We start from the raw sequence: 21,481 nt of genomic DNA, 5'->3' as shown, positions 1-21,481 counted from the left end.
AGACAATTATCTTTGAAGAGGACCGACAGTCATCAGACCACATTATGGGAATGACGCCACATTATGGTCTTCTCATTAGAATTTGACCATGTGTGTTTATACTGTGTGGTCTTTTATAGAGGAGAGATTTGATTTTAAGGACATTGTGCAAGTTAAAAAAACAAAACAAAAAACAATGTTGTGCCAAGATTAACAATTCATGTTGGTGTTCTTTCTTTGGGTTTTGTAGTCATGATTGGATGTTATTGATACATGCTGACTGATAACTTTGGAAGTGAAAGCCATATAACACTCAATCCACAAAAACTGAAGGGGCCATACTTATGATTTAGCATGTTAGCAGCTAACAAGGACAGGTTTTAACCTTAAAGACCCATACTTCTGACTTAGCATGTTAGCGGCTAACAAGTGCAGGTATAAACCTGAAGGGGCCATACTTCTGATTTAGCATGTTAGCAGCTAACAAGCACAGGTTTAAACCTGCAGGACCCATACTTCTGATTTAGCATGTTAGCAGCTAACAAGCACAGGTTTAAACCTGAAGGACCCATACTTCTGATTTAGCATGTTAGCGGCTAACTAGCACAGGTTTAAACCTGAAGGACCCATACTTCTGATTTAGCATGTTAGCGGCTAACTAGCACAGGTTTAAACCTGCAGGACCCATACTTCTGATTTAGCATGTTAGCGGCTAACTAGCACAGGTTTAAACCTGCAGGACCCATACTTCTGATTTAGCATGTTAGCGGCTAACTAGCACAGGTTTAAACCTGCAGGCCCCATACTTCTGATTTAGCATGTTAGCGGCTAACTAGCACAGGTTTAAACCTGCAGGACCCATACTTCTGATTTAGCATGTTAGCGGCTAACTAGCACAGGTTTAAACCTGCAGGTAACATCTTTTGCAGCTTTTCTCCTTTTCAAATTAGAAAACATGTCTTACTTGGGAACTCTAACTGGCTCCTAACTGTCTTTTAATCAAAACATATGAACAGTTCACTCTTTATTTACCTCAAATGAACACATGGTCAAATGAACACATGGTCAAATGAACACATGGTCAAATGAACACATGGTCAAATGAAAGAAACGCTTGAAGAGGAAGTTGTAGTTTTCTACCAGCTCTGATACTGAACCTATAAATAGATCAAACTAATACTTTTAACCTTTAACCTTAACAGTGTTTCACAAACTAAACCAGGGTCGTATTCATTTAGTGCAAAAACATTTAACAAGGGAAAAAATGAAAATGAGTTTTCTTATTGGACAGATTCAAGTAGTCCCTCCCTGTTTCAGTCCTTTTTCATCCATTGGGTGACTAATGAACACAAGCCCAGTTCTCCTCCCTCTATTCTTCCAATATAATGTGCTTCCTTCTTGTTCACATGGCTGATATTGGTTTGTTCTGAGTATTTATATAATCTCCCTATTGTCTTTAATTTTTTATCCTGTTTTGTACATATGAATATTAAACAGCCTTGTCATTTTCCAATACATATTTGATCAATATTTTAAATGCCATTTTTAATAAAATTATAATAAATCAAAAAAAAAAAAAAGAGTCTTGTTGTGATATTATTCAGTGACAGAAGAGAGGTACTTGTTTACCAGAGTAATCGCATGCGAAAACTTAAAATCTGTATATATTTGTGTGCAGCTATATTAGATTCTAGTAGCGTATCAGTTTTGTCATGGGACTGGACAGCTGTCTCTATACCATCCTTCCTGTTCTATACCAAACATTACCTACAACACACACAACTAAGAGAAAAAAACTGCAAAATTCCTAAGTTAACACAGTTGGAAGATTCTGGGAATCATTATTATTATTATTTTTTTTTTAAACTACGCAAGTCAGTTAAGAACAAATTCTTATTTACAGTGACGGCCTACACCGGGCCAAACCCGGACGGGTTTGTGCTTCGCCCTATGGGACTCCCACTCACGGCCGGGTTGTGATACAGCCTGGATTCTGAACCAGGGTGTCTGTAGTGACTCCATGATTGGAGCCCCAATCATGAGGGAACAAGAACATCCTCCAAACAGGAACTAGAGACAGGAACTAGTGACAGGAACTAGTGACAGGAACTAGAGACAGGAACTAGAGACAGGAACTAGAGACAGGAACTAGAGACAGGAACTAGAGACAGGAACTAGAGACAGGAACTAGTGACAGGAACTAGAGACAGGAACTAGAGACAGGAACTAGAGACAGGAACTAGAGACAGGAACTAGTGACAGGAACTAGAGACAGGAACTAGAGACAGGAACTAGAACTAGAGACAGGAACTAGAGACAGGAACTAGAGACAGAACTAACTAGAGACAGGAACTAGAGACAGGAACTAGTGACAGGAACTAGTGACAGGAACTAGAGACAGGAACTAGAGACAGGAACTAGAGACAGGAACTAGAGACAGGAACTAGAGACAGGAACTAGAGACAGGAACTAGAGACAGGAACTAGAGACAGGAACTAGTGACAGGAACTAGAGACAGGAACTAGAGACAGGAACTAGAGACAGGAACTAGAGACAGGAAGAAAAATCATTACATTTCTCTATAACGAAAATGTTGTAAAAATCAGACAGAATCAAAACATCCTCTCCCCTCCTCCGGCTCTCTCAATTCACAGGTTGTGAAATCTCTCTCTCAAAATCATGGACAGAAACAAAACATCCTCTCCTCTCCTCCGGCTCTCTCAATTCACAGGTTGTGAAATCTCTCTCTCAAAATCATGGACAGAAACAAAATATTTTACAGCCGTTTTAATGAGAACAGAGTTTCATATACAAACCAGTGACCGTTACGGTCTGAGAAAATAGCTCATCAGTTACATGGATATTTTTGATGGATTTGTGGAACAAAAAAATTGGTTGCTTTTTGTATGAACATAACATATTGTATTGTACTACAGCTCTCGGGGATGGCATCCAAAATGGCACCCTATTCCCTATATAGTGCACTAGTTTAGACCAGGAACCTATGGACCCTAAAATGAGTGCACTATATAGGGAATAGGGTGCCATTTGGGATGCTTCCCTACTCGGAGACGTTTCACACTCAGTGTCCACTGGGCACACTGCAGGCCAAACTCAGTGTCCACTGGGCACACTGCAGGCCAAACGCAGTGTCCAATGAGCACACTGCAGGCCAAACTCAGTGTCCAATGAGCACACTGCAGGCCAAACTCAGTGTCCAATGAGCAAACTGCAGGCCAAACGCAGTGTCCACTGAGCACATTGCAGGCCAAACTCAGTGTCCACTGAGCACACTGCAGGCCAAACGCAGTGTCCACTGAGCACACTGCAGGCCAAACTCAGTGTCCACTGAGCACACTGCAGGCCAAACTCAGTGTCCACGGAGCACACTGCAGGCCAAACTCAGTGTCCACTGAGCACACTGCAGGCCAAACTCAGTGTCCACTGAGCACACTGCAGGCCAAACTCTCAGTGTCCACTGAGCACACTGCAGGCCAAACTCAGTGTCCACTGACGGAAACACACTGCAGGCCAAACTCAGTGTCCACGGAGCACACTGCAGGCCAAACTCAGTGTCCACGGAGCACACTGCAGGCCAAACTCAGTGTCCACTGAGCACACTGCAGGCCAAACTCAGTGTCCACTGAGCACACTGCAGGCCAAACTCAGTGTCCACTGAGCACACTGCAGGCCAAACTCAGTGTCCGGCATTGTAAAGATGGACCAACATACTTAAAACTCCTATTGTAGAACCAGATGGTTTAAGTTGTTGTTGTTGTTGTTGTAGTACAGTTTCATAACAAGGAATTCTTCGAACAAATAGGAAATATTAACTTGATCGTCTGTTTGGCGGATTCCCTTCTACCCTGGTCCCAGACCTGTTAGTGCTTTTCTTTTCAACTCTCATATGGTCAATGGCAAGACAGGACAAACTGATCTGGGGACAAGGCTTCTTTTCACCCATGCTTTTTATATATATAAAAAAAAAAGAGCACTCAAACTCACAGTCAGTTTTAAGACTTAATATATATTTAGTTTATTATACGTATTTGTAATTCTACATCCAATATTTTTTGTTAAAATGGACACCATCGTGACAACCTTTCCCTATCAACGCTGTCTGCCCCCCTGCAAAAACACATGCTCTGTAAAATAACTTTTGTTTCAAGACTTTTTTTTTTTTAAAGCAAAAGGCACATTTTTTAATAAGTATTTTTAAAAGGAAAGCAGAGAGAGAAACTGGCTGGCTGGTGGGTGGGTCAGCCCGGGGAGACAGGGTCAGCCCGGGGAGACAGGGTCAGCCCGGGGAGACAGGGTCAGCCCGGGGAGACAGGGTCAGCCCGGGGAGACAGGGTCAGCCCGGGGAGACAGGGTCAGCCCGGGGAGACAGGGTCAGCCCGGGGAGACAGGGTCAGCCCGGGGAGACAGAGTCAGCCCGGGGAGACAGAGTCAGCCCGGGGAGACAGAGTCAGCCCGGGGAGACAGAGTCAGCCCGGGGAGACAGAGTCAGGAAAAGTGAGATGCTTCCATTTAAGACAGCCAGCCAGCATCTCCAACACAACACTGAAAGTGACTTGGAGGAGAAGGAGGGACCAGGGAGCAGACGGCCTGATCTGAAGGGAGAAGTCTGGGCCTAGAGATTGGGGAAATGGGGGGGGCTTGGGGTTCTGGTTAATGGGCATGACGACATGAGGAGGGGGTAGGGCATGGTGCTCCACCTCTCTAGTGAGTCTACACTATAAAACACCTGTCTGTCTTCAACGCCCTCGCTAGCTGTGAAGGGAAGACAGACCATAAGGTTAGTCTGAAGACAATAGTATCAGTCTGTGTGGGTGTTCATTGGCCCCGGATTCGAGAAAGAGGGTCTTTGTGGCCGGTCATACCCAAGGGCCTGCCTGGATTGCACAGGGATGAGGAAGCCGTGTGCCCAATCGCAGTTCCCCTAACAGACCTCTGAGCCAACCACAGCCCTGGCCCTATCCCTCTGGAGGCGGGCCTAGCCTGGGGCTTAGAAGTGGCTATTGGCTGCATCATCCACCAGTCAAAACAGGGAACCAGTAGTGTGAGAGGTGATATGAGGGGAAGTCTGCGTGGAACCTCACACGCTCGTTTCTTAAGGTCCCGCCCCTCCTGTGTCTCTATTGATCCCTGGTGCTGGGAGGCCGTGTCGGTGGGCTGATTGGTCCTCGTCATACAAACACCTTGGCAAGAGCGTCTGCCCCGGCGGAGGCGATGTAGGCCTTAGAGGGGTGGAAGGCCACGTCATGGATAGACTCATCATTCTTCTTCCTGTGAGCTGTAAACTCCTGGATACACGTCTTAGTCTCCAGGTTCCACAGACGAATAGAACAGTCATGACCTGAGGGAGGGGAGAGGAAGGTGAACAGTAGTTGGGCGACAAGGCAGTTAACATAAAGTTCTAGGCCCTCTCCTGTTTAATAAAGTATACAGCTCTGGTGTCCCCCAGGGCTCAGCTCTAGGCCCTCTCCTGTTTAATAAAGTATACCGCTCTGGTGTCCCCCAGGGCTCAGCTCTAGGCCCCCAACTGTTTAATAAAATATACAGCTCTGGTGTCCCCCAGGGCTCAGCTCTAGGCCCTCTCCTGTTTAATAAAGTATACAGCTCTGGTGTCCCCCAGGGCTCAGCTCTAGGCCCTCTCCTGTTTAAAATATACAGCTCTGGTGTCCCCAGGGCTCAGCTCTAGGCCCTCTCCTGTTTAATAAAGTATACAGCTCTGGTGTCCCCCAGGGATCAGCTCTAGGCCCTCTCCTGTTCTTTAAAATATACAGCTCTGGTGTCCCCCAGGGCTCAGCTCTAGGCCCCCTACTGTTTCATAAGGTCTGTCATATGCTCATAAGGGACTCTCCTACCATTGCACACAGTAATAAAATATATCTAGCTAAGAATGTTAGAAATCGTTTTTGAGAGTTGTTCGCTACTTACTGCCAGACATCAGATAGAGACCATTGGGGTCGACAGCTAGACTGGTAACAGCATCCAGGTGGGCCACCATTGAGTGGATCAGCTTTCCTGAAGAGTTCAAATTGACAACATTTGTTAATTTTATATATATATATATATATATATGTTTCTGCTTTCTGTGAATGCATCAGTTTAAGTGTACTCACTCTACTTTTAAAAACAAACTGCTGTGTTAAACCAAACTGGATCAAGAGGAGTAAAAACTGGACGACTGCCAGAGGACTGATGGAGGACCACTGAGATCCTACTTAGTTCTGTGTGGAGGACACGTTTGTATGTAGACCAGCAAAATGGTTGTGTAACCTGTGTTGTTGTCGAAGAACTTGATGTGTCTGTCCTCTTCAGCGGTGATGGTGATGGGGAGGGTGGGGTGACTCAGCACCTTGTTGATCTGACAGCGGGTACCTGGAGACAGGAGAGATTGCTTCCTTGTTGAACAGGCCAATCTGACCATCCCTCCCACCCCTCTTCCTGCTCCCTCCCTCCCTCCCTCCCTCCCTCCAGACCTACCAGTCTCTGCAGCAGACTCCAGGCTGAGCACTAGTTGCTGTGTCTCCATGTTGAACAGGCCGACCCATCCCTCCCACCCCTCCCTCCCCCTCCCCTCCCTCCCTCCCCATTCCCCTTCCCCCTCCCTCCATCCCTCCCTCCCCCTCCCTCCCTCCCCCTCCCTCCAGCAGACCTCCCCTACCCTCCCAGCTCTCTCCCTCCCTCCCTCCCCTTCCATCCCTCCCTCCCACCCTTCCTTCCCTCCCTCCCCCCTCTAGACCTACCAGTCTCTGCAGCAGACTCCAGGCTGAGCACTAGTTGCTGTGTCTCCATGTTGAACAGGCCAATCCGACCATCCCTCCCACCCCTCTTCCTGCTCCCCTCCTCCTCCCCCTCCCCATCCCTCCCTCCCTCCATCCCTCCCTCCTCCTCCCTCCCCATCCTCCCATCCCTCCCCCTCCCTCCCTTCCCTCCCTCCCCCTTCCCTCCTCCCTCCCCCTCCCTCCCTCCCCCTCCAGACCTACCAGTCTCTGCAGCAGACTCCAGGCTGAGCACCCATGTTGCTGTGTCTCCCTCCCACCCCTGTTGAACAGGCCAAGTCTCTGCAGCAGACTCCAGGCTGAACACTAGATGTCACCATGTTGAACAGGCCAATCCGACCATCCCTCCCACTCTTCCTGCTCAGAGCAGGTCCACCAGTCTCTGCAGCGACTCCCAGGCTGAGCACTAGTTGCTGTGTCTCCATGTTGAAGGCAAGACAAACGTGACGCCATTCTCTGGGTTAAGAACACCAGTAGTTGAAGCTGGTCAACCCATTCTCTGGGTTAAAACACCAGTAGTTCTGGTCAACCTTTTACTCATCACATGACTATTCCGTTTAAAAAAGTCACTCAACCATATCAGTCGATTTCACCACAGAAGTTTTATATCATGAACACACAAACACAATTCATGAAGTGCAAAGGCCATGTTAACCTCTTGAAACTAAGGGGCACTATTTTCACTTTTGGGAAAAATAACGCTCCCAAAGTAAAACGGCCTATTTGTCAGGACCAGATGCTAGAACATGTAATTAACAGCTTAGGATAGGAAACACTCTACAGTTTCCAAAACTGTAAACATATTGTCTGCGAGTATAACAGAACTGATATTGCAGGTGAAAGCCTGAGAAAAATCCAAACAGGAAGGGACTCTTATCTAGAAACCTCTGTTGATGACAATTCTCCCGGATCCGGGATGGGTAGTTCCAAGAGATTAATATGAATTCCAAAATACAGAAAATGAACAGGGGGAAAATGACAGTGTGCTGGGTTGGTGTTGGAGGCGTCCCAGAGCCTGTCTGTGTGTACCTTTATTTTGGAAGGTGACCAGGGCAGGCTTGGTATCGGAGGCGTCCCACAGTTTGACGGTGCCGTCTCCAGAGCAAGACAGGAGTCTCCGATGAACACCACTGTACACCAGACCCCACACCGAGTCAGTATGACCGCACAGCGCCCCACGCAGGACAGACGGCTCTATTACACATGTTGAGAGAGAGAAAGTATTAGCAGTTGATGTTACTCTTCAATAACACAGACCCCCAAAAGAAAATCAGGTTTATTCAAAGAGAATGAATCAAAGATGCTATGCTGAGAAGTAGATGATTATTCTTCCCTGTCCTCAGTGTTTCTCCACATAACAAAGGGACATGATGTCCCTTTGAGAGAGACAGGGGAGCCCAGAGAGAGAGAGAGAGGGGAGCCCAGAGAGAGAGAGAGAGGGGAGCCCAGAGAGAGAGAGAGAGGGGAGCCCAGAGAGAGAGAGAGAGGGGAGCCCAGAGAGAGAGAGAGAGAGAGGAGCCCAGAGAGAGAGAGAGAGAGAGAGACAGGGGAGCCCAGAGAGAGAGAGAGACAGGGGAGCCCAGAGAGAGAGAGAGACAGGGAGAGAGAGAGAGAGACAGGGGAGCACAGAGAGAGAGAGAGACAGGGGAGCCCAGAGAGAGAGAGAGAGAGGGGAGCCCAGAGAGAGAGAGAGAGAGAGAGAGAGACAGGGGAGCCCAGAGAGAGAGAGAGAGAGAGAGAGACAGGGGAGCCCAGAGAGAGAGAGAGAGGGGAGCCCAGAGAGAGAGAGACAGGGGAGCCCAGAGAGAGAGAGAGAGACAGGGGGCCCAGAGAGAGAGGGAGCCCAGAGAGAGAGAGACAGGGGAGCCCAGAGAGAGAGAGGGGAGCCCAGAGAGAGAGACAGGGGAGCCCAGAGAGAGAGAGACAGGGGAGCCCAGAGAGAGAGAGACAGGGGAGCCCAGAGAGAGAGAGACAGGGGAGCCCAGAGAGAGAGAGACAGGGGAGCCCAGAGAGAGAGAGAGACAGGGGAGCCCAGAGAGAGAGAGACAGGGGAGCCCAGAGAGAGAGACAGGGGAGCCCAGAGAGAGAGAGAGAGAGAGAGATGCAGGCAGCCAGCCCTCTGTTCTTACCGTATGAATCGTATGGGTCTAGGTTAGGGTTCGGTGTGTTCCAGCTCTGAATGGTGCCGTCCAGCCCTCCACTGAAACACTGCTCTCCTGTACTGCTCATCACAACACACAGCACTGGACCCTGGTGGGCCCTGAACGTGTACATGGGTTCCACATCTACAGAGGCATTCCTGGAGATGAAGACCGAGACAAATGGTGACCTGTAAACTTTGTAGACAATCTGGACTGTATGAAAAGGTCAAATACATTTTTGAGCAAGACATTGCTCTCACCAGGTTTACAGTCCATTTCAATTTGATTTATTACATTCAGGAAGTAAATTGAAATTCAAATTCTCCCCAATTGGACTCCAAACCTGGTGAAAGGAATGTCTCTAGTCTAAGTCTCTACTTTAGTGAAGTAGACACCGAGTTATAGGTCAGTCTTACTTCTTGGCGGGGGCAGTCTTCTGCAGGTTCCACATCTTCAGCGTGTGGTCCTCTGAGGCGGTGACCAGAACCGGTTCTATGGGGTGGAAGGCCAGACCTCGGACCCCGTCAAAGTGGCTCCGCAGGGTCAACTTAGGGTTCCACGTCCTCCTCAGGGCATCCTTGTTGTTGGACATCTGAGGGGGGGGGGGCGCCGTGGATTATGGGTAGATAAAGTGTGGAAGTCAACAGCAATCATTTTCATCTCTTGTTAACATATTTAGTGTGCATTATTCCCAAGTGCTGTAGTTGAGGAAGGTATTGAGTGGACAGACATCAGTAATGTCAATACTCAGACATCAGTAATGTCAATACTCAGACATCAGTAATGTCAATACTGAGACATCAGTAATGTCAAAACTCAGACATCAGTAATGTACATCAGTAATGTCAATACTCAGACATCAGTAATGTCAATACTCAGACATCAGTAATGTCAATACTCAGACATCAGTAATGTCAATACTCAGACATCAGTAATGTCAATACTCAGACATCAGTAATGTCGATACTCAGACATCAGTAATGTCGATACTCAGACATCAGTAATGTCGATACTCAGACATCAGTAATGTCAATACTCAGACATCAGTAATGTCGATACTCAGACATCAGTAATGTCGATACTCAGACATCAGTAATGTCGATACTCAGACATCAGTAATGTCGATACTCAGACATCAGTATTGTCGATACTCAGACATCAGTAATGTCGATACTCAGACATCAGTAATGTCGATACTCAGACATCAGTAATGTCAATACTCAGACATCAGTAATGTCGATACTCAGACATCAGTAATGTCAACACTGAGACATCAGTAATGTCAACACAGACATCAGTAATGTCAATACTGAGACATCAGTAATGTCCATACTGAGACATCAGTAATGTCCATACTGAGACATCAGTAATGTCCATACTGAGACATCAGTAATGTCCATATTCAGACATCAGTAATGTCCATACTGAGACATCAGTAATGTCCATACTGAGACATCAGTAATGTCCATATTCAGAGGAAGCAGAGATGGCTGGAGTCCGGCCTTCCTTTCACACCGCCTGATATACAGGGCCTGGACGGCAGGAGGCTCGTGCCCAGTGACCCACCACCCAATCGAGGGCAGTGCAGCTGCTGTACCAAGCGGTGATGCAGCCAATCAAGATGGGTTTGATGTTTTGGAACTGAGGATTCTTTTCAACCTCCTGGAGGGGGAAGAGGTGCCTTCTTCACGACCGAGTGGACCATTTTAAGTCCTGAATGATGTGGACACAGAGGAAGCTCTCGACCCACTGCGCTACTATGGGGGCGTGGCTCGCCCTTCCGTTTCCTGTAGTCCACGATCAGCTCCTTGGTCTGACTGACGTTGAAGGAGAGGTTGTTGATCTGGCACCACACTGCCAGGTCACTGACCTCCTTCCCTGTAGGCCGTCTACCACCGCCGTTTTGTGAGCAAACCTGATGAGGGTGAACGCAGTCGTGGGTGAACGGGGAGTACAGGATGGGAATTAGCACACACCCATGTTGAGGGTCAGTGTGGCGGGGATGTGTTGTTGCCTGCCCTCACCACCTGGGGGGGCGGTCCGTCAGGAAGTCAGGATCCAGTTGCAGAGGGAGGTGTTTCGTCCCAGGGTCCTTAGCTTAGTGATGAGTTTTGAGGGCACTATGGTGTTGAACGCTGAGCTGTAGTCAATGAACAGCATACTCACATATATTTTCCTCTTATTTAGGTGGGTAAGGGAAGTATGCAAACTCGAATGGTCTAGGGTGTCTGGGATGATGGAGTTGACGTGTGCCATTACCAGCCTTTCAAAAGACAATACATTAACAAAATGCATATTGTTTTAACATCCCGATCAAGCTAAACACGATACCCCAAAATGACAAAGCAAAAAAAGCTTAAGAAATTTTAACAAATGTATTAAAAAAAACATTACATTTAATATTACATTTACATGATTACTTTGCTCAGTACTTTGTTGGAGCACCTTTGGCAGCGAGCTTGGCACACCTGTATTTGGGGAGTTTTTCCTCCCATTCTTCTCTGCAGATCCTCTCAAGTTCTGTCAGGTTGGATGGGGAGCGTCGCTGCACAGCTGTTTTCAGGTCTCTCCAGAGATCAGAGTTCAGGTTCAAGTCTGGGCTCTGGCTGGGCCTCTCAAGGACATTCAGAGATTTGTCCCGAAGCCACTCCTGTGTTGTCTTGACTGTGTGAGAGATGGTTGTTCTTCTGGAAGGTTCTCCCATCTCAACAGAGGAACTCTGGAGCTCTGTCAGGTAAGGTTCTTGGTTACCTCCCCGAGGCCTTTCTCCCCGATTGCTCAGTTTGGACGGGCGGCCAGCTCTAGGAAGAGTCTTGGTGGTGCCAAACTTCTTCCATTTCAGAATGATGGAGGCCACTGTGTTCTTAGGGACCTTCAATACTGCAGAATGATGGAGGCCACTGTGTTCTTGGGGACCTTCAATACTGCAGAATGATGGAGGCCACTGTGTTCTTGGGGACCTTCAATACTGCAGAATGACGGAGGCCACTGTGTTCTTGGGGACCTTCAATGCTGCAGAATGACGGAGGCCACTGTGTTCTTGGGGACCTTCAATGCTGCAGAATGACGGAGGCCACTGTGTTCTTGGGGACCTTCAATGCTGCAGAATGACGGAGGCCACTGTGTTCTTGGGGACCTTTAATGCTGCAGTAATGTTTTGTTCCTTTCACCCAGATCTGTGCCTCGACACAATCCTGTCTCTGAGCTCTACGGACAATTCCTTCAACCTCATGACTTGGTTTTTGCTCTGACATGCTGTCAACTGTAGGACCTTTATGTAGACAGGTGTGTGCCTTTCCAAATCTTGTCCAATCAATTGAATTTACCACAGGTGGACTCCAATCAAGTTGTAGAAACATCTCAAGGATGATCAATGGAAACAGGATGCACCTGAGCTCAATTTCGAGACTCATAGCAAAAGGCCTGAATACTTATGTAAATAAAGGTATCCGTTTTAATTGTATAAATTTACAAACATTTCTAAAAACCTGTTTTCACTGTGTCATTATCAGGTATTGATCTCTGATTGATGAGGAAAATGTACTGAATCAATTTTAGAATAAGGCTGTAACTTAACATAATGAAGGGGTCTGAATACTTTAGGTTGCGAGTTCAAACCCCCGAGCTGACAAGGTACAAATCTGTCGTTCTGCCCCTGAACAAGGCAGTTAACCCCACTGTTCCTAGACCAGTTCCCAGGCCGTCATTGAAAATAAGAATATATTCTTAACTGACTTGCCTAGTTAAATAAAATAAAAAAATATATAAAATAAATTTGTAACGAGTTGCAGTAAATTCTTTTGGGTAGCATTTCTATGCTGAAGATTAGAAAATAATTTTGTGCATTTCTCCCCATATTCCATCCAGATTCGCTTTATTTTTTATAATCTATTACACTGGACCTTTCTTAAGTTCCTCCATTTCTTGTTGTTTTTCCTCTAACTTATTCTGTGCCTTTACGGTACAGTTTTTATTGCCATCTAACTGTTCTGTTAGTCTTTCCATTTTCCTTTGTTAATATGAGCTCTTCTGACCTAAATAATAGTTGTTTTATAGATGAGTACTGAATTGCAGGGCCTCTGAAGGCACGTTTAAAAGTGTCCCATACATTAAGGAGATGTGCTGTACCTAATGTTATATCTGAAAAAGTCCGTTCTAAATTCTTCTGTCCTGGTACTAAAGTCCCCAATGTTATATCTGAAAAAGTCCGTTCTAAATTCTTCTGTCCTGGTACTAAAGTCCCCAATGTTATATCTGAAAAAGTCCGTTCTAAATTCTTCTGTCCTGGTACTAAAGTCCCCAATGTTATATCTGAAAAAGTCCGTTCTAAATTCTTCTGTCCTGGTACTAAAGTCCCCAATGTTATATCTGAAAAAGTCCGTTCTAAATTCTTCTGTCCTGGTACTAAAGTCCCCAATGTTATATCTGAAAAAGTCCGTTCTAAATTCTTCTGTCCTGGTACTAAAGTCCCCAATGTCCTCGGGGGGGAAAATCTGTACAAGGAATGTGTATCCCAATTATTTTACGGGACGAGCCGCATTTAGTCCCCAATCAGACATTTGGTGCCAGCGAGAAATGAGAAAGTAGTCAAGACAACTAGCTTGATATTTAAGCCTCCATATATCCACTAGTTCCAATATATGAATAAAATTCATCACGTCTTTAAGCGCACGAGGGGGATGGTTTGTAATGTGATGTCCTTCACGGTCCATTGGAGTACTGAAAACCCATCCTATAATCCCCCATCATAGTAAATCGAGTCATGTACCTTCAGATGTGAGTGCTACAGGACGGTAGCCATTGTGTCGGTTATCCTTAAGAGTTCTAGGAATGAAAGTCGTGATCGTATTCTAGTAACAAAGGCTACTCAAGAGGTGCCACTTACGTCGTACGCCAAGCTATCAGCCTCGTTGGCGACGGTAAGACCAGCCAGCTCCCCAAGTCCCAGTTCAGCCTCCATGTTCTCATCAGGACCCATTATGAAGGACGTTCCTGAGGAAGGAGGGAAGGTCAGCACCTCCACTGGAAGAGAAACACACAGTAACTACCTGGAAGGAAGCCATGACACACTGACAATATTACAGACAGAACAAAGGGCAAATGCCAACCTCTGAAAACAATCCCAAAAACAGTTTCCTGGGGGGGAGGGGTTCTCTCAGAAATCCCAGCTAGAGGATTCCCCCCACAGAAATCCCAGCTAGAGGATTCCCCGTTTCCCCCCCACATTAATCCCAGCTAGAGGATTCCCCGTTTCCCCCCCACAGAAATCCCAGCTAGAGGATTCCCCGTTTCCCCCCACAGAAATCCCTGAATCAGAGAGGAATAAGCAGGAAGGAAATCCTACAACTGAGAAGACAGAGAGAGAGAGAGACACCGGGGACACAGAGAGCGAGAGAGACACCGGGGACACAGAGAGAGATACACCGGGGACACAGAGAGAGAGAGAGACCGGGGACAGAGAGAGAGAGAGACACCGGGGACAGAGAGAGAGAGAGACACCGGGGACAGAGAGAGAGAGAGAGACACCGGGGACAGAGAGAGAGAGAGAGAGAGACACCGGGGACAGAGAGAGAGAGAGAGAGACACCGGGGACAGAGAGAGAGAGAGAGAGACACCGGGGACAGAGAGAGAGAGAGAGAGACACCGGGGACAGAGAGAGAGAGAGAGAGAGAGACACCGGGGACAGAGAGAGAGAGAGAGAGAGAGAGACACCGGGGACAGAGAGAGAGAGAGAGAGACCGGGGACAGAGAGAGAGAGACACCGGGACAGAGAGAGAGAGAGACACCGGGGACAGAGAGAGAGAGAGAGAGAGACACCGGGGACAGAGAGAGAGAGACACACCGGGACAGAGAGAGAGAGAGAGAGACACACGGGGACAGAGAGAGAGAGAGAGACACACCGGGGAGAGAGAGAGAGAGAGACACCGGGGACAGAGAGAGAGAGACACCGGGACAGAGAGAGAGAGAGACACCGGGGACAGAGAGAGAGAGAGAGACACCGGGGACAGAGAGAGAGAGAGAGACACCGGGGACAGAGAGAGAGAGAGAGACACCGGGGAGACAGAGAGAGAGAGAGACACCGGGGACAGAGAGAGAGAGAGAGACACCGGGGACAGAGAGAGAGAGAGACACCGGGGACAGAGAGAGAGAGAGACACCGGGGACAGAGAGAGAGAGAGACACCGGGGACAGAGAGAGAGAGAGAGACACCGGGGACAGAGAGAGAGAGAGAGACACCGGGGACAGAGAGAGAGAGAGAGACACCGGGGACAGAGAGAGAGAGAGAGACACCGGGGACAGAGAGAGAGAGAGAGACACCGGGGACAGAGAGAGAGAGAGAGACACCGGGACAGAGAGAGAGAGAGACACCGGGGACAGAGAGAGAGAGAGAGAGAGACACCGGGGACAGAGAGAGAGAGAGAGAGACACCGGGGAGAGAGAGAGAGAGAGACACCGGGGACAGAGAGAGAGAGAGAGAGACACGGGGACAGAGAGAGAGAGAGAGACACCGGGGACAGAGAGAGAGAGAGAGAGAGACACCGGGGACAGAGAGAGAGAGAGACACCGGGGACAGAGAGAGAGAGAGACACCGGGGACAGAGAGAGAGAGAGAGACACCGGGGACAGAGAGAGAGAGAGAGACACCGGGGACAGAGAGAGAGAGAGACACCGGGGACAGAGAGAGAGAGAGAGACACCGGGGACAGAGAGAGAGAGAGAGAGACACGGGGACAGAGAGAGAGAGAGAGAGACCGGGGACAGAGAGAGAGAGAGAGAGACCGGGGACAGAGAGAGAGAGAGAGAGACACCGGGGACAGAGAGAGAGACACCGGGGACAGAGAGAGAGACACCGGGGACAGAGAGAGAGACACCGGGGACAGAGAGAGAGACACCGGGGACAGAGAGAGAGAGAGAGACACCGGGACAGAGAGAGAGAGAGACACCGGGGACAGAGAGAGAGAGACACCGGGGACAGAGAGAGAGAGAGAGAGAGACACCGGGACAGAGAGAGAGAGAGACACCGGGACAGAGAGAGAGAGACACCGGGACAGAGAGAGAGAGAGACACCGGGACAGAGAGAGAGAGAGACACCGGGGACAGAGAGAGAGAGAGAGAGACACCGGGGACAGAGAGAGAGACACCGAGGACAGAGAGAGACACCGGGGACAGAGAGAGAGAGAGACACCGGGGACAGAGAGAGAGAGAGACACCGGGGACAGAGAGAGAGAGGGGACAGAGAGAGACACCGGGACAGAGAGAGAGAGAGAGAGACACCGGGGACAGAGAGAGAGAGAGAGAGAGACACCGGGGACAGAGAGAGAGAGAGAGAGAGAGACACCGGGGACAGAGAGAGAGAGAGAGAGAGAGAGAGACACCGGGAGAGAGAGAGAGAGAGAGAGAGACACAGAGAGAGACAGAGAGAGAGAGAGAGACACCGGGGACAGAGAGAGAGAGAGACACCGGGGACAGAGAGAGAGAGAGAGACACCGGGGACAGAGAGAGAGAGAGAGAGACACCGGGGACAGAGAGAGAGAGACACCGGGGAGAGAGAGAGAGAGAGAGAGACACCGGGGACAGAGAGAGAGAGAGAGAGACACCGGGACAGAGAGAGAGAGAGACACCGGGGACAGAGAGAGAGAGAGAGAGAGACACCGGGGACAGGGGACAGAGAGAGAGAGAGAGAGAGACAGAGGGACAGAGAGACAGAGAGAGAGAGAGAGAGAGAGACACCGGGGACAGAGAGAGAGAGAGAGAGAGAGACAGGGGAGAGAGAGAGAGAGAGAGAGACACCGGGGACAGAGAGAGAGAGAGAGAGAGAGAGAGAGACCGGGACAGAGAGAGAGAGAGAGAGAGACACCGGGGACAGAGAGAGAGAGACACCGGGACAGAGAGAGAGAGAGAGAGAGACCGAGGACAGAGAGAGAGAGAGAGAGAGAGACACCGGGGACAGAGAGAGAGACACCGGGGAGAGAGAGAGAGAGAGAGACACCGGGACAGAGAGAGAGAGAGAGACACACCGGGGACAGAGAGAGAGAGAGACACACACCGGGGACAGAGAGAGAGAGAGACACACCGGGGACAGAGAGAGAGAGAGAGAGAGACCGGGGACAGAGAGAGAGAGAGAGACAGAGACAGAGAGAGAGAGAGAGACACCGGGGACAGAGAGAGAGAGAGAGAGACACCGGGGACAGAGAGAGAGAGAGAGAGACACCGGGGACAGAGAGAGAGAGAGAGAGAGAGAGAGAGACACCGGGGACAGAGAGAGAGAGAGAGACACCGGGGACAGAGAGAGAGAGAGAGAGACCGGGGACAGAGAGAGAGACCGGGGACAGAGAGAGAGAGAGAGACACCGGGGACAGAGAGAGAGAGAGAGAGACACCGGGGACAGAGAGAGAGAGAGAGACACCGGGGACAGAGAGAGAGAGAGAGAGAGAGAGAGAGAGAGAGAGAGAGAGAGAGAGAGAGAGAGACCGGGGACAGAGAGAGAGAGAGAGAGAGACACCGGGGACAGAGAGAGAGACACCGGGGACAGAGAGAGAGAGAGAGAGAGACCGGGGACAGAGAGAGAGAGAGAGAGAGACACCGGGGACAGAGAGAGAGACACCGGGGACAGAGAGAGAGAGAGAGAGACACCGGGGACAGAGAGAGAGAGAGAGAGACACCGGGGACAGAGAGAGAGAGAGAGAGACACCGGGGACAGAGAGAGAGAGAGAGAGAGACACCGGGGACAGAGAGAGAGAGAGAGACACCGGGACAGAGAGAGAGAGAGAGAGACACCGGGGACAGAGAGAGAGAGAGAGAGACACCGGGGACAGAGAGAGAGAGAGAGAGACACCGGGGACAGAGAGAGAGAGAGAGAGACACCGGGGACAGAGAGAGAGAGAGAGAGACACCGGGACAGAGAGAGAGAGACACCGGGGACAGAGAGAGAGAGAGAGAGACACCGGGGACAGAGAGAGAGAGAGAGACACCGGGGACAGAGAGAGAGAGAGAGAGACACCGGGGACAGAGAGAGAGAGAGAGAGACACCGGGGACAGAGAGAGAGAGAGAGAGACACCGGGGACAGAGAGAGAGAGAGACACCGGGGACAGAGAGAGAGAGAGAGACACCGGGACAGAGAGAGAGAGAGAGACACCGGGACAGAGAGAGAGAGAGAGAGACACCGGGACAGAGAGAGAGAGAGAGAGACACCGGGACAGAGAGAGAGAGAGAGAGACACCGGGGACAGAGAGAGAGAGAGAGAGACACCGGGGACAGAGAGAGAGAGAGAGAGACACCGGGGACAGAGAGAGAGAGAGACACCGGGGACAGAGAGAGAGAGAGAGACACCGGGGACAGAGAGAGAGAGAGAGACACCGGGGACAGAGAGAGAGAGAGAGACACCGGGGACAGAGAGAGAGAGAGAGAGAGACACCGGGGACAGAGAGAGAGACACCGGGGACAGAGAGAGAGACACCGGGGACAGAGAGAGAGAGAGAGAGACACCGGGGACAGAGAGAGAGAGAGAGAGAGAGACACCGGGGACAGAGAGAGAGAGAGAGAGAGAGACACCGGGGACAGAGAGAGAGAGAGAGAGAGAGACACCGGGGACAGAGAGAGAGAGAGAGAGACACCGGGGACAGAGAGAGAGAGAGAGAGACACCGGGGACAGAGAGAGAGAGAGAGAGAGACACCGGGGACAGAGAGAGAGAGAGAGAGAGAGAGAGAGAGAGAGAGAGACACCGGGGACAGAGAGAGAGAGAGAGAGAGACACCGGGGACAGAGAGAGAGAGAGAGAGAGAGAGACACCGGGGACAGAGAGAGAGAGAGAGACACCGGGGACAGAGAGAGAGAGAGAGAGAGAGAGAGACACCGGGGACAGAGAGAGAGAGAGAGAGAGAGAGACACCGGGGACAGAGAGAGAGAGAGAGAGAGAGAGAGACACCGGGGACAGAGAGAGAGAGAGAGAGAGAGAGACACCGGGGACAGACACCGGGGACAGAGACACCGGGGACAGAGAGAGAAACAGGTGTGTACCTTCGTCCAAGCGGTTGTCCTGGTGCTGCTCGTTGAGCCTGGGTGCGTTGGAGCGGGCCTGGGGTGAAGAGGAGGGTTCTCTGGGACTCATGTCCTCTTGGTCCCTCAGGTTGGCCAGCATGTCCTGGAGCTTAGACCGGTTAGGTCCTTGGGAGAGAAAACAGGTAGGAGGAAAATGTTTTAACAGAGAGAGACCAGTAGTGTATACTGATAGGGAGAAGAGAGAGCAGAGGACATTACTACAGTATAGAGGAAAACAGAGCCTGACAGCAGTTGAGTGTCTATATTTGTTCAAACTGAAAGGGGAGGAAAAGATGTCCATGATGTTGAGGGGTTGTTGGGGGGGGCATCCTGACAAACACCCCCACACAGACCTACAAGGATGGGGGGGGCATCCTGACAAACACCCCCACGCAGACAAAGGATGGGGGGCATCCTGACAAACACCCCCACGCAGACCTACAAGGATGGGGGGGGGGCATCCTGACAAACACCCCCACGCAGACCTACAAGGATGGGGGGGCATCCTGACAAACACCCCCACGCAGACCTACAAGGATGGGGGCATCCTGACAAACACCCCCACGCAGACCTACAAGGATGGGGGGGGCATCCTGACAAACACCCCCACGCAGACCTACAAGGATGGGGGGGGCATCCTGACAAACACCCCCACGCAGACCTACAAGGATGGGGGGGGCATCCTGACAAACACCCCCACGCAGACCTACAAGGATGGGGGGCATCCTGACAAACACCCCACGCAGACCTACAAGGATGGGGGGCATCCTGGGGGCATCCTGAAAACACCCCCACGCAGACCTACAAGGATGGGGGGGCATCCTGACAAACACCCCCACGCAGACCTACAAGGATGGGGGCATCCTGACAAACACCCCACGCAGACCTACAAGGATGGGGGGGGCATCCTGACAAACACCCCCACGCAGACCTACAAGGATGGGGGGGGCATCCTGACAAACACCCCCACGCAGACCTACAAGGATGGGGGGGGCATCCTGACAAACACCCCCACGCAGACCTACAAGGATGGGGGGCATCCTGACAAACACCCCACGCAGACCTGGGGCACAAGGATGGGGGGCATCCTGACAAACACCCCCACGCAGACCTACAAGGATGGGGGGGGCATCCTGACAAACACCCCCACACAGACCTACAAGGATGGGGGGGGCATCCTGACAAACATCCCCACGCAGACCTACAAGGATGGGGGGCATCCTGACAAACACCCCACGCAGACCTACAAGGATGGGGGGCATCCTGACAAACACCCCCACACAGACCTACAAGGATGGGGGGCATCCTGACAAACACCCCCACGCAGACCTACAAGGATGGGGGGCATCCTGACAAACACCCCCACGCAGACCTACAAGGATGGGGGGGCATCCTGACAAACACCCCCACGCAGACCTACAAGGATGGGGGGGGCATCCTGACAAACACCCCCACGCAGACCTACAAGGATGGGGGGGGCATCCTGACAAACACCCCCACGCAGACCTACAAGGATGGGGGCAGACCTCCTGACAAACACCCCACGCAGACCTACAAGGATGGGGGGGGCATCCTGACAAACACCCCCACGCAGACCTACAAGGATGGGGGGGGCATCCTGACAAACACCCCCACGCAGACCTACAAGGATGGGGGGGGCATCCTGACAAACACCCCCACGCAGACCTACAAGGATGGGGGGGGGCATCCTGACAAACACCCCCACGCAGACCTACAAGGATGAAGACGACAAAAATACAACAATGAGAGGCCAGACAGCAGGAGGAGGAGCAGGCCGCGACGGCAGGAGGAGGAGCAGGCCGCGACGGCAGGAGGAGGAGCAGGCCGCGACAGCAGGAGGAGGAGCAGGCCGCGACAGCAGGAGGAGCAGGCCGCGACAGCAGGAGGAGCAGGCCGCGAAAGCAGGAGGAGCAGGCCGCGAAAGCAGGAGGAGCAGGCCGCGAAAGCAGGAGGAGGAGCAGGCTGCGAATGTACCGCCTGTCGCCAAGGACTCAGAATGTACCGCCTGTCGCTAAGGACTCAGAATGTACCGCCTGTCGCTAAGGACTCAGAATGTACAGCCTGTCGCGAAAGGACTCAGAATGTACAGCCTGTCGCGAAAGGACTCAGAATGTACAGCCTGTCGCGAAAGGACTCAGAATGTACAGCCTGTCGCGAAAGGACTCAGAATGTACAGCCTGTCGCGAAAGGACTCAGAATGTACAGCCTGTCGCGAAAGGACTCAGAATGTACAGCCTGTCGCGAAAGGACTCAGAATGTACAGCCTGTCGCGAAAGGACTCAGAATGTACAGCCTGTCGCGAAAGGACTCAGAATGTACAGCCTGTCGCGAAAGGACTCAGAATGTCCGTATCTAAGTTGTGTTACCATGACGGTTGAGTGGATTCCAAGTGCTGCATCGGACACTACTTCAAGATGATGTTGAGTCAATATGATTGAGTTAAGTCATGTAGAGGTTCTGTAAGACGCACAGTACTTTAACACGAATAATGATCTATATTGGGGTTAACAACG

At 50.6% G+C, this 21,481-nt stretch overlaps 1 protein-coding gene across 1 annotated transcript in view; it reads right to left on the bottom strand.

Annotated features, from left to right (window-relative positions):
• Nucleotides 1-3,986: 3,986 nt before the first annotated feature.
• Nucleotides 3,987-21,481, bottom strand: part of LOC115127395 (striatin-like) — a 77,662-nt gene continuing 60,167 nt past the window's right edge. Inside the window, exons 9-17 of the mRNA XM_065008443.1 lie at nucleotides 18,927-19,073; nucleotides 13,797-13,933; nucleotides 9,328-9,503; nucleotides 8,900-9,069; nucleotides 7,726-7,964; nucleotides 6,472-6,538; nucleotides 6,265-6,366; nucleotides 5,923-6,009; nucleotides 3,987-5,338 (exon numbers count right to left, since the gene is read on the bottom strand). Of these exons, the coding sequence (XP_064864515.1) occupies nucleotides 5,169-5,338; nucleotides 5,923-6,009; nucleotides 6,265-6,366; nucleotides 6,472-6,538; nucleotides 7,726-7,964; nucleotides 8,900-9,069; nucleotides 9,328-9,503; nucleotides 13,797-13,933; nucleotides 18,927-19,073 (1,295 nt within the window). The 3' untranslated portion in view covers nucleotides 3,987-5,168. The remainder of the gene's footprint in view (nucleotides 5,339-5,922; nucleotides 6,010-6,264; nucleotides 6,367-6,471; nucleotides 6,539-7,725; nucleotides 7,965-8,899; nucleotides 9,070-9,327; nucleotides 9,504-13,796; nucleotides 13,934-18,926; nucleotides 19,074-21,481) is intronic.

Source organism: Oncorhynchus nerka, linkage group LG23 (assembly GCF_034236695.1).
Source record: "Oncorhynchus nerka isolate Pitt River linkage group LG23, Oner_Uvic_2.0, whole genome shotgun sequence".
NCBI classification, from domain to species: domain Eukaryota; kingdom Metazoa; phylum Chordata; class Actinopteri; order Salmoniformes; family Salmonidae; genus Oncorhynchus; species Oncorhynchus nerka.
The sequence above is the reverse complement of the archived record's forward strand: the minus strand, read 5'-3'. Positions and strand labels throughout refer to the sequence as shown.